Source organism: Diabrotica virgifera, chromosome 4, assembly GCF_917563875.1.
Source record: "Diabrotica virgifera virgifera chromosome 4, PGI_DIABVI_V3a".
In the NCBI taxonomy this organism is placed as follows: Eukaryota; Metazoa; Arthropoda; class Insecta; order Coleoptera; family Chrysomelidae; genus Diabrotica; species Diabrotica virgifera.
In genome coordinates, this window is record NC_065446.1 from 105,388,422 (window position 1) to 105,401,862 (window position 13,441).

Genomic DNA, 13,441 nt, shown 5'->3' on the forward strand with positions numbered 1-13,441 from the left:
GAATCCTATAGACCAATTTCTTTAATCAACACTCTGGGCAAAGTTCTTGAGCTAATCCTAAAAGAGAGGCTCAATGACTTTCTCGAAAACCATAATATCATACCAAAATTTCAATATGGATTCCAGTCAGGTAAATCTACCAAGCATGCAATAACTGATTTCACCACTAAAGTTACTCAAACCATCAACGATGGTTCATTCGCCATAGCCACATTCCTAGATGTGCAGAAGGCTTTCGATCAGGTCTGGCACGACGGACTTGTTCGGAAACTTCTGGACATCGGGCTACCACTGCAATTTACCAAAATTGTACACTCATACCTCCACAACCGAACTGTCAGAGTGAAAATAAGTGATCAAAAGTCTACCCCCTTCACTCCACAAGCTGGAGTTCCCCAGGGTTCAGTCCTAGCACCGCTGTTGTACATCATCTACAACAGCGATATCACTAACCAAAATATCCCAGGCACTCGGCTGTTTCTCTATGCGGACGACACGGCTCTGCTCTCAACAACCTCTCGATACAACCCAAGACTCCTCTTCAGAAGAGCCCAGGCTCTGTTGGACGGTGTCGGCGAATGGTGTTGTAAGTGGAGAGTCACGCTAAACGCGAACAAAACAACAACAATTGTGTTTCGCGCCCCTTCTGTGTCACATAGAATCATAATTAATGAAGACGACCAATATCCTCTGAGACTGCTGGGAGAAAGGCTTGTTGTTAGCCCGACTGCGAACTATTTAGGAGTTCTGTTCGCCAGGACTCTTAACTGGAACGCAGATCTAAAGGCAACTTTAGATAGGGTAAGGAACAGGGCCAGACTTCTCAACTCTCTCTCTGGACGAATTGGCAAGACACACAAGAAGACTCTCATTCACACTTACAAGACCTTTATTCGACCCGTCATGGAGTATAAATCTTGCCTTTACTCTCTCTGCGCTAGAGCAAAACAGGAGTGGTTGTTGAGCGCTGAACGTCGAATCTTGCGTAGATGTAACTATGAGCACTGGCGATATCCCTCAAACGAAATCCATAACATCTCGAACATCCCCAAAATCACCGAGAGAATAAACTCTCTGAACAGGAACTTCACAATCAAAGTAATCAACGGCCCCCCCTCCGACACACAAGAATCTCTCAGATGTTCCTGTTCATCTTCCGGCCACGTACTCCACCGAAAGCCCAAACGCAAAAAGATTCATTTACCGTCCGCTCTAATGCAAACATGCATTGACGAACTCCCGGCGGAGTACGAAAACATCCTCGAGGCTACCCCGTTAGCCTACCGTACCCACCTCTAACATTTCCTCTTCCCTACCCCGAACAGGGAGAAGTTGGTTTTTTGCGGTTTCCCAACTTCATTGCACAATTATACCTGTTCGTCCCAAGAAAATAGCCGCAACTATTTTCTCCACTCGAACGCACACTGTCCACGCTACGCTCAAAGCCACCTCCTGACCGCCGACGAGGGACGCAGGTTCGCCTGTCGTTGTACAATGGTTTCTAGGGAGACTGGTCGAGAGCAAAGCACGGACAGTACACGTAAATGTCTATGGAACCAACATCAATCCATCAAACTCTTCTCTGTTGACTTCTTAGCCTTCTGGACACCACCGTCCGGCATAACCCAGGATCCAAAACACCAGGACACGGCGCTTGCCCCAGTGTGTTTTTCGGACTGTTTGCTTTTGCTGCCAACACTACACATTCACTACAAACCCTGAAGAGGACAAAATCCTAAACGGGGACAATCATTGATCGCATTTCCACATAGCAATTTTTCTATACACGCAAAATAAAACAATGATAGTAGTATGGAATATAATGGTGTTAAGAGTATAGAGCTCAAAGTACATCCAAAAGGGGGGGGGTTATAACCCCCAAAACCACCCCCTGGTTACGCCTATGGTCCGAGATGCGAGGATGTAAGTTGATCGAGGGTCTGAGTGCGGCACCGGAGTTGGCTTGTGTAAAGTCAAAAGGGAGGTATGAAAGGAAACAACCATACTGGTGGAATGAGCAGCATGAATATCTGAGGACAAATTGTGTGAGAGTAAGAAGGGAGTGCAAGAGGTTAATAAGAGTGCAAACAGGAGATTTGTAAGAGAGAATGAACGAGTGCAGGAAACTGCAGATGTACATTAATTTAATGCCAATGCAACGATGGCATTAAACAGCAACAGCGGAGATACCTAAAGGCGCCCGAATCATAAAAATGGTCTTCGTGGGCGCCGCGTGTTGCATCTAGGTTATTAACATAAAACCCAGAGGCCTTTTTCGAGCTATGTGTTCTAGCATTTGATTATCTGATATCTGACACAAATTGAATTTTGTTGTAGCCACTGGTTTCATTATGTAGGAGGGCGCAATAATCCTATATGTATTATTCAATTATGGAGCGCAGAAAACTGCACTCATATATTTTAGGCCAATATCGTGAGATGTAACACTCTTATATTATTATAGAAACAGCGGATATTGATACCTACTAAAGACGCCTGAATTTCAAAAATGGTCTTCTAGAGCGCCGCGCATCGCACCTAAACTATTTGATTATCTGATACCTGATATCAAGTAAGTTGACAAGTTGTATTTTGTTCGTTGTCTGGCTTCATTATTTAGGATTCTGGGGCGCAACAATCCTATATGTATAATGTAGTTATGGAGCGCAAAAAACTACACCTACCTACCTACAAAGATGTAAAACTGTTTATATCAGGTATCAGATAATCAATTAGCTTAGATGCGACGCGCAGTGCCCTCGAAAACCATTTTTACAATTTAGGCGCCGCCTTTCGTAAGTATAAATATCCGCTATTTCTATTATAATATTATGATAATAGAAACAGTGGAAATTGATACCTACGAAAAGCGACCAAATTTTAAAAATTGTTTTCGAGGGAGCCGCACTTCGCATCTCAGCTATTTATTATAATACAATCAGCGGAAATTGATACCTACGAAAGGCGCCCGAATCGTAGGTACGAATTATCTTCGAGGGCGCCGCGCGTCGCATCTAAGCTATTTATTATAATAGAAACAGCGGAAATTGATACCTACGAAAGGCGCCCGATTCGTAAAAATTGTCTTCGAGGGCGCCGCTCGTTTCATTCAAGCTATTTATTATAATAGAAACAGCAGATATTGATACCTACGAAAGGTGCCCGAATCGTAAAAATGGTCTTCGAAGCCGTGCGTCAATTCTAAGGTATTTGATTATATTTTATAATACCTGATACAAATTGTATTTTGTTGTATCCACTGGCTTCATTATGAAGGTTTCTGGTGCGCCCTCGGCGCTAAACGGCAAAATTAGAAGCAAGTAAAACATTTTTTAGGGGAATAGTATCTGCATCATATTTGTGTAAAGGTCCAAAAAATTTTTTTTTCGGAGTTTAATTTTTTATGGATAAATACTAACGAACGCAAAAGGCGCACCGGCCCGAGGGCCGGTGGGCCGGCGGGCCAGTCCGGGCTTGGATAAATGTAACACTTTTGTATGGATAGGCTGTTTGTTGTTAGTTCAGAGAAATAAGGAAAAAAAATATCCTGTTGGTGACACAACCCCCACCAGGCCGGAACCAAATTTTTCGAGTAGTATGGTCATCTGTAATAATAACCTATATGTTTCCTGCAGCCGAGTTTGATGATATACATAGTTATAAGCAAATGAAGATCAAAAAACGGTAAATTATCGGTTTTTTCGTCTATTACTAAAAAATTGGGCATTTTAAACAAATTTGAGAGTAATAAACTCATAAACCGTATAAAAACTTTAATATGGCGTTCGCTGAATATGTCTATCCTTATTGGTTGCTTAGAAAATTGCAAAATAAATCGTACATTTTGAGTTTCTATAAATATTCATAACTTATGTAAAAATTAATTTAGAACCTTCTTATTACACAAAATGTTGAGACTTACGGTGCTTAAATCATATCCTAACTTTCAAAGCAATTGGTCAAATAGTTTAAAAGTTATTTAATTTGTTTATCCAAAATTAATTTTTTTTGCAACACTGTAAGTCAGAAAATGATGAAGTTACAGTAATATTTTGGATAGTTTATGAAAGAAGAAAATTTACAGTATTAATTTAATTTAAAAAAAGTGACAAAAAATAATTATAAATATTGCAAAATAATTTTGCAAAAACATGTGAAATAAAAAATGGGGGGGGGCTATCTTTGTCCCCAATTGTCCTAGGACAGTTGTTTTTCTTTCTAAATGTATATAAAAATTCAGTCTTTCTAAATATAAAAAAATAATTTTTCTACGGGTAACGGTTAAGAAGTTATTCTAATTGTTTATAGGTAAGCAAAAAATCGACATGTTTTTGCAAAATAATTTTACACTGTTTAAAATTATTTTTTGTTATTTATTTTTAATTAAGGTAATAGTATAAATGTTCTTCTTTCATAAACTGTCCGAAGTATTATTGTAACCTCATAATTTTCTGACTTATAGTGTTGCAAAAAAAATGAATTTGGGATAAACAAATTAAATAACTTTTAAACTATTTGACCAATTGCTTTGAATTTTAAAATATAATTTAAGTACAAGAAGTCTCGGCATTCCGTGTAATAAGAAGATTTTAAGTAATTTTTACCTAAGGTATGAATATTTATAAAAACTCAAAATTTATGATTTATTTTGCAATTTTCTAAGCAACCAATAAGGATGGACATATTCAGCAACGCCATATTGAAGTTTTTTGTACGATTTATGAGATTCTTACTCTCAAATTTGTTTAAAGTGTTTAACTTTTTGGTAATAGACGAAAAAAGCGATAATTTACCGTTTTTTGATCTTCATTTGTTTATAACTATGTATATCATCAAACTCGGCTACAGGAAACATATAGGTTAATAATATACAGTGCTAGTCAAAAGTCCGTACCCCCCCTCGTATCTTTTGAACGGTTGTACCTATAATAGTGATATTTGGAGGGAGGAAATAAACGGACGTAAGCTTCTTAACTGGTCATGGCAAATGACGTAATTATGATAGATGACTTTACAGCGCCACTGTGACAGATAATTTTAAATGGGACCTTATGGCAAGTGATACCTCGTTTGAAAGGTATTGAAAATACCTATTCAGTCATACTAATTTTGTTTGAGCTTAAGCTAACTTTGATGAATAAATGAAATAAATATAAAATTGTAGTTTCGCACTTAATTAATAATAATTTAAAATTCCGCATATGATTACTTGTCAAAAAGGTTGACGTTGACGTAAAAATTACTAGAGAATTGAAAAACATCAACTTTTTTGGCAAAAAAACCATTGGCGGACATTTGAATTTTTATTAATTAAATGCGAAACGACAATATTATATTTATTTAATTTATTCACCAAAATAAAAATCGACTAAAATCCAAAAAACTTAGTAAGACTGAATAGGTATTTTGAATACCTTTCAAACGAGGTGTCACTTGCCATAAGCTCCCATTTAAAATTATCGGTCACAGTGGCTCTGTTACGTCATCTGTCACTATTACGTCACATTTCATGACCAGTTAAGAAGCTTACGTCTGTTTATTTCCTCCCTCCAAATTGCAATATTATAGGTATAACCGTTCAAAAGATACGAGGGGGGGGGGGGGGTACGGACTTTTGACTAGCACTGTAGATGTCCATACTACTCAAAAAATTTGGTTTCGGCCTGGAGGGGGATGTGCCACGAGAAAAATCTTATTTCTCTGGACTATGTATTGTGCTGACATATTCGATTTTCGGCTCAGGACTATTTCGGGGGAACACAAATGAGTGGAGTGACCAAAAAGGATGACATTAAAAAATGGGTATATTAGGGGAAGTACAGGGATGACTTCATTTGATGTCAAAGAGACGTTAATCACCCAATACGAAGAAAGGCTGATGTATAAAGACAAAGAGAATGATGGCGATGCTGAATGAAGCAGATAAAATTAAAGTATAAGAAGAATTTTTTTGTATTGCCTACTAATAAACTATCTAATATATAACAACATACCAAATACCAAAATAAAATATTTTGTTTAATTTTTATTTTGGGAACCATCTCCGAAGTGAAAATCGAAAAGTCAAAATAAACGTTTTTCCACTAAAATTATGATTAATTTCCATTAAAGACAGTTAAGAACATAAATAAAGCATGCCACAAGAAAATAGCTTCAAAAACATATTAGGAATGCTATATTATTATGTAACAGAAAAATTAAGCATTTATTCTCGAAAAAATACGTCAAGAATGCTGAAATATATTTTAATAGTGTAATCTGCACCAATAGAAGTGAGGCATACTTCCAATTATGAGTTAATTTAAATTTGAGTGTTAATTTTTCAATCTCCAACGTTTCACTTCTCTTTTTAGTTCTGGTTCTGCAGCCTATCCAAAAGGCGGAAATTACTACCCGGAAAACACTTACAGACAACCAATTCAACAAGAAAATTGGCCATCAGGTAGGAAATTACAAAGTTATTTTATTAATGCGACAGACGGAAATATTTCTAACTAAAAAACATGCCATATCTGCAGTAGTGTGATTAACTGTGTGTGATTAAAATTTGACCATCCGGGACCCTTAACCACTAACCAATTATATTGGATTTTTGAAGTAAAGTAAAAAAGGTTACTTGTAAATTTCTAATTTTTTTTTTTCAAAAAAATATAGTGTTAGTCAAAAGTCCTCTCTCCCCCTCGTATCTTTTGATTCCCCTTCGATGACGTTAAAGAGCCACTTTGACCAATAATTCCAAATGGGCCCTTATGGCAAGTGGCCCTTATGGCAAATGAAGGAACTATTCAATCATATCTACTAATTTTGTGTGGGTTTAAGTTGATTTTGATGAATAAACTATATAAATTTAATTTATATATACCTAATAATTATATAATAAATTATATAAATATATAGTGAAGCTTATTGTGTTATTCCTTAGAGCTCTCCTTCAGAACCTAGTTTATTATATATCCGCATCATAGCTGATTGTTTGACTACACCATAGTATAGTACACCATAGTTGACTACACCAAAGTGGAAGAACTACATATACAGTATGTCCCTGTAAGTTGTATCCATGTGGAAAACTTTTTCATTATTAATTTTATGATGGTCGAAAACCCAATATTCAACCATCAGATATCAATTTTTATGAATGTTATACGAGGTATGTCAAAAAGTTTAAATTTCACTCAAGAGTTAAGTAGCTTTATTTTTCACAATATTGAAAATTGCTCTTATGAAAAGTTGTTTGGAATTAAAAACTATATTCTAATATGCAGTTACATCCTCCTAATTGAAAAAAATTTTTTTTTGAAAAATTGTGGATAACTAACATTATTTTCAGTTATTTCAATTCTGATAACTCTTTTATTATTAATTTTACGAAAAAAAGTGATTCTTAATAAAAAGTTCTGGATGGTCTAAAACCTAAAATACAACCATCTTATATCAAATTTTATCAATTTTATACTAGGTATGTCAAAAAAGATAAATTTAGATCAAAAGTAAGTACCTTTATAGTTCAGAATACTACAATTAGAAGGATGTAATTACATACTGAAACATAGTTTTTAATTCTAAATAACTTTTCATAATCACAATTTTCGATATTGTGAAAAATAAACGTATTTTACTCTTGAGCGAAATTCATATTTTTTGACATACCTCGTATAAAATTGGTAAAATTGGTAAAATTTTACATAAGATGGTAGTATTTTAGGTTTTAGACCATGCAGAACTTTTTATTAGGAATCACTTTTTTTCGTAAAATTAATAATAAAAGAGTTACCTAAATTGAAATAACTGAAAATAATGTTAGTTTTTCATAATTTTTCAAAAAAAATATTTCAATTATACTAGATTGAAATTGCATACTAGAATATAGTTTTTAATTCCAAACAACTTTTCATAATAGCAATATTCAATAATGTGAAAAATAAAGCTACTTTACTCTTGAGTGAAATTCAAACTTTTTGACATACCTACCTCGTATAATATTCAAAAAATTTGATATTTGATGGTTAAATCTTAGGTTTTGGACCATGCAGAGCTTTTTATGAAGAATAACTTTTTTTCGTAAAATTAATAATAAAAAAGTTTTCCATATGGATACAACTTACAGGGACATACTGTATACAGGGTGTTTCATTAATAATTGTCCATATAGTAACTGGAGAAACCTTAGCACAAAATACGAAGATTTAACCTAAAACATTTAAATAAAATGTGGTTCCTTACTGAGTTTACAGGGTGTTTTATCTACAAATTTAAAAATTATTTTTGCTCAGCATTTTAAAACTATTTGACGTATTCTTTTCATACTTGGCAGGAAGTATAGGTACTGTAGAGACTACTAAATTATGTTGTATGATACTCCACCATACTTTGGAAACATGGTGATGGTGGGTGAGTTGGGTAGGCCACGTGCTACGAATGATGGTAGTGGGAAAGGAGAAGATGGGGATGACCCATGCTCTGACATCAGGACGATGAACAGGAAGATTTAAAAGTGATTGGAATGAGGAAATGAAGAAGACATGCACTCGACACGGACAGAGAAGGATGGAAGGATGTTTTAAAGCAGGGATAGCTGTAGCGCCATCTGATGATGATGCAAGTGTTTTATAAAAAAGTTTCCAATATTGGTTGTTTTTAAATACAGGGTGTTTGGTAAAGAATGGGCCATAGCTTAACCTTAGATTCCAGAGGTTAAAATATGTAGATTTAAGCTAACTTACCTTAGTACAAAAGTTGATAATAACCGAAATACAGGGTGTCAAAGTTAAACTTTTATTTTATTTCTTTTTGAATATTTCCTGACAGGCATTTGACAACAACACGAAATTAGTAAGTGGTGCTGATACTGTATATCCTACTAAATTATGTTAAACAAACGTTTCTGGCTACTACCAGAGGCGTACGACGAGGGAAAGTGAATGGTTGACCCTTTCCAAATTCTACGCCACTGACGCAATTGCTATTTGGACAATATTTGGATTCTCCAATACTTTCTATGAAAATAATGTACTCTTCATTCGTAACCATAAAGTCATTAGTTTTCGAGATATTTGAAGTTGAAAATTTAACGGCACAGCTATTTTAGTTAATGTATTGTGCCCCTTCATTTTTAACATCAAATATGTCTAAAAATAATGATGGTATCGTTACGAATGAGGAGTATATTATTTACATAGAAAGTATTGGAGAATCTAAAAGTTACGCTAAAATAGCAATTCCATCAGTGGTGTCGAATTTGAAAAGGGTCAACTATTCACTTTTCCCTGTACGCCTCTGGTAGTAACCAGAAACGTTTATTTAACATCCAATAGTAGAGTGTAGAGTATCTACACTTTTTGACAAGTATGATAAGGATATTTAAGATACTTTTTAAGTACTGGGCACAAAAATTTTTTAAATTCTAAATCACACATACCTATTACATACATATTAACTATGTGTCCAGTATTTTAAAAGTATTCGACATATCCTTATCATACTTGGTCGAAGGTGTAGATACTGTACACCATACTAAAATTTGTTAAATAAACCTTTCTGGCTACTACCAGAGGCGCACGACAGGGGAAAGTAAATGGTTGACTCTTCCCACGTTCTACGCCACTGGCGGAATTACGATTTTAGTGCAATTTTTAGATTCTCCAACACTTTTTATACAACTAATATACTATTCATTCGCACCGATAAAATAATTAGTTTTCGAGATACAGTCAAACCCGCTTATTAGAATACCTCTTAAAGGAATATCCCGGTTTAAGGAATAAAAATTTGAGGTCCCGAAACATTTCCACTAGCGACCAATGATCGGTTATTATAATATCCCGGTTATAGGAATACTTTTGATTGGCACGAAGGCTATTCCAATAAGCGGGTCCGACTGTATTTGAAGTTAAAAATGAAGAGGCACAATACATTAACCAAAATAGCTATGCCGTTGCATTTTCAATTTCAAATATCTCGAAAACTAATGACCTTATCATTACGAATAAAGAGTACATTATTTTCATAGAACGTATTGGAGAATCCAAATATTGGACTAAATTATCAATTCCGCCAGTGGTGTAGAATTTTGAAAGGGTCAACCATTCACTTTCCCCCGTCGTACGCCTCTGGTAATAGCCAGAAACGTTTGTTTAACATAATTTAGTAGTTTGTACAGGACCTATACTTTCTGCCAAGTATGAAAGGGATACTTCGAATAGATTTAAAATGCTAAGCAAAAATATTTTTTAAATTTTTAGATAAAACACCCTGTAACTCAGTAAGCAACCATATTTTATTTAGGTGTTTTAGGTTAAATCTTCGTATTTTGTGCTAAGGTTTCTAAAGTTACTATATGGAAAATTATTAATGAAACACCCTGTATAAATTGTAGTCTCGCTTCGCATTAAATTAATAAAAATTCAAACGTCCGCCTATGATTATTTGTCAAAAAAGTTGAAGTTGACGTAAAAACTACTAGAGAATTGAAAAAAGTTATCTTTTTTGACAAATAACCATAGGCGGACGTTTAAATATTTATTAATTAAATGCGAAACTACAATTTTATATTTATTTAATTTATTCATCAAAATTAATAGGTCTGGATCCCGCGTACCAAAAAAAGTTTATTAATAGCAAGCTGAAAATTTGTTAATAGCTTAACGGTGTCTAGTCGGACAAAATTTGATGTACGGGAATACTGGAACAGTGGAAGTTTTAATTGTGGAACAGGTTACAGGTTTCGAACGTCAGACTACAAAAACGCCCCATGTATTTTATCCGCCAGAACTTCCAATTTATTTGTTACCCTTACATTAAACTCTCATGAAAAAATCAGACTGCTATTTACCACCAATATACTTCCTGTCATTTGACATGTTCTACGTGTTGGACTTATTAAAATGCCCAACATATTTGTCAGACAAACATTTTTTCATATATTATAGAAAGTTTTCTATTGAATAAACTTAAAAACAACCTGCTATATTTCACAATCATAAACTTGTCAGTATGACACGTTCCACAATTAAAATCACGTTCCACAATTAAAACTTCCCCTGTTGTAGTGTTCCCATACATCAAAGTTTGTCCGACTAAACACCGTTACCATTAAACTATTAACAAATTTTCAGCTTGCTATTAATAAACGTTTTTGGTACGTGGGATCCAGGCATAGATATAATACCACATAGATTAGGCAAGGTCCGAAAAATAGCGTAACGCGGAGCAGTTCGGGTCAGTGGTCTATCTATCTATCTCTACCGGCGCTTAGCTTTCTCTCTCTAGCATATAATGGCCGCTGCCTCTGTGTCTGTGTCGTTCCATTACTCCCACCTCTTGGTAGATACGCTCACACTCGTACGACAGACAAAGATAGCTAGACCACCTTACTTGATATTGGCGTTACCTAGCCTGGTCTATCGTTAATATGTCTATGGATCCAGGCCTATAACTTAAACCCAAAGAAAATTAGTACGTTTGAAAGTGGCTCTGTAACGTCATCTGTCACGATTACGTCACCTGTTATGAGTATTTGAGAAAGCTACGGCATTTCCTCCCTCCAAATTTCACTATTATAAATATATCATAGAGCATCCCAAACTCTTTTTTCAGTGCGTCACAGATTATCGAATTCTCTCTGACGCATTACAGTTGGAAGTGACAGGAAGTGATACTCTAAATAGGTAACCAATTAATGATACGAATAAAAATAATTTGACACAAAAGTAATCTATTGTCACAGTATTACCACAAGTACCCCAGGCTGTGGGTGAAAAAACGTGATATAATTCAGGAATTTTTGAAACCTATCAGGTGTTGTAAAGGACGATGCTAGGAATAACTTCTACTAAAATGTGACCAAAAATATTGTGCGCTTTTTTTTTATTGCGATTTTCATTTGTTAAATTTGCAATTTTTAATGATTTTTAATTTTGCAGCTTAGGATATTGATTTTGGAAAAAAACTTTTTAATAGAAAGTTGTAGTAAATTAAAAACCTACAATTTGAGGTATGGTAAGTTTAATTTCGTTAGGTGGTTATTGCAAAACAGCCTGCGAAAAGTCCAAAATGGCCGTTTTTTACAATTGCATTATTTATTGTACAAATAATTTTTTTTATTTTTTAAAGCTTTAAAATGGAGTTCTTTCAATTCCAAACATAAAAAAAATTGTAAAGCCAGATTAACGAATTTTTTGCTTAGATATTATAAATTGTTTATCCCAAGAAGTCAAATGTCGAAGGCTATAACTTTTTGAAAAAAAAATCATAGAGAGTTGGTGAAACATCCAATCTCCTTCTAAAGAGTTATGTTTTCATATTCTGTTGTAAATAAATGCGTAAAACATTTTTAAAACTCTAATTTTTGGGTTTTAAAATAAGGGGGCAAATTTCGTTATAAACATTTAGAGCTGAAGCGGCCCTGTACATCCTATGAGTTTCTAACTTACAGATTATTGTTGCTAAAGACGAAACGAAGATTTATAAAAAAATAAAAAATTTCTACGACCAACTGAAGCCGAGATAATTTTTGGGTTTGAAAATAAGGGGGCAAATTTCGATATAAACATTTAGAGCTGAAGCGGCCCTGTACATCCTATGAGTTTCTAACTTACAGATTATTGTTGCTAAAGACGAAACGAAGATTTATAAAAAAATAAAAAATTTCTACGACCAACTGAAGCCGAGATAATTTTTGGGTTTGAAAATAAGGGGGCAAATTTCGTTATAAACATTTAGAGCTGAAGCGTCCCTGTACATCCAATTGAGTTTCTAACTTACAGATTACTGTTGCTGAAGACGAAACGAAAATTTATAAAAAAATAAAAATTTTCTACAACCAACTGAAGCCGAGATAATTGTTTTTTTTTTCTTAAATCGTAATGCCTTTATTTATAACAATTAAGAAATTATTTTAAAGTCATTGACTAAAGAAAGACTTATATTATCTTAAAATAAAAATTATTATAAAATATAATTACATTTAATTATTAAAAATTATTTTAAAATCGGTGCTTTTGCAAGCGGCCGAATTTTGCAAATCCGCGCGCTCGGAAAATTTTTACGTAATTGTATTAAATTTTGACAGAAAACAATTTAATAATATTACTATTATAATATACAGTCTATTTACCACTGTATTTGTTTTTCTTGATAAACTTTTATATGTGAAATTTCATTTCTGAAGAAATAATATTACAAAAATGATACATATATACATATATATGAAATATATAACTATATGTTTAATTTTTTCAATGTTATATAAATATAATAATAATAATGTTACTTCTTACTATAGTATACAATATAGTATACTTTTTCTTCTTGTAGTGACTATTCGTTTTGGATTTCACATATAAAAGTTTATCAAGAAAAACAAATACAGTGGTAAATATACTGTATATTATAATGGTAATATTATTAAATTGTTTTCTGTCAAAATTTATTACAAAAAAGT

General features: G+C 33.9%; 1 protein-coding gene across 2 annotated transcripts in view; it reads left to right on the top strand.

The window, feature by feature from the left end:
• Positions 1–13,441, top strand: part of LOC114328120 (uncharacterized) — a 259,872-nt gene that overhangs the window by 217,536 nt on the left and 28,895 nt on the right. For both annotated transcript variants that reach the window (XM_028276894.2, XM_028276895.2), the window contains exon 7: positions 6,354–6,442. In XM_028276894.2, coding sequence (XP_028132695.1) covers positions 6,354–6,442 — 89 coding nt within the window. The remainder of the gene's footprint in view (positions 1–6,353; positions 6,443–13,441) is intronic.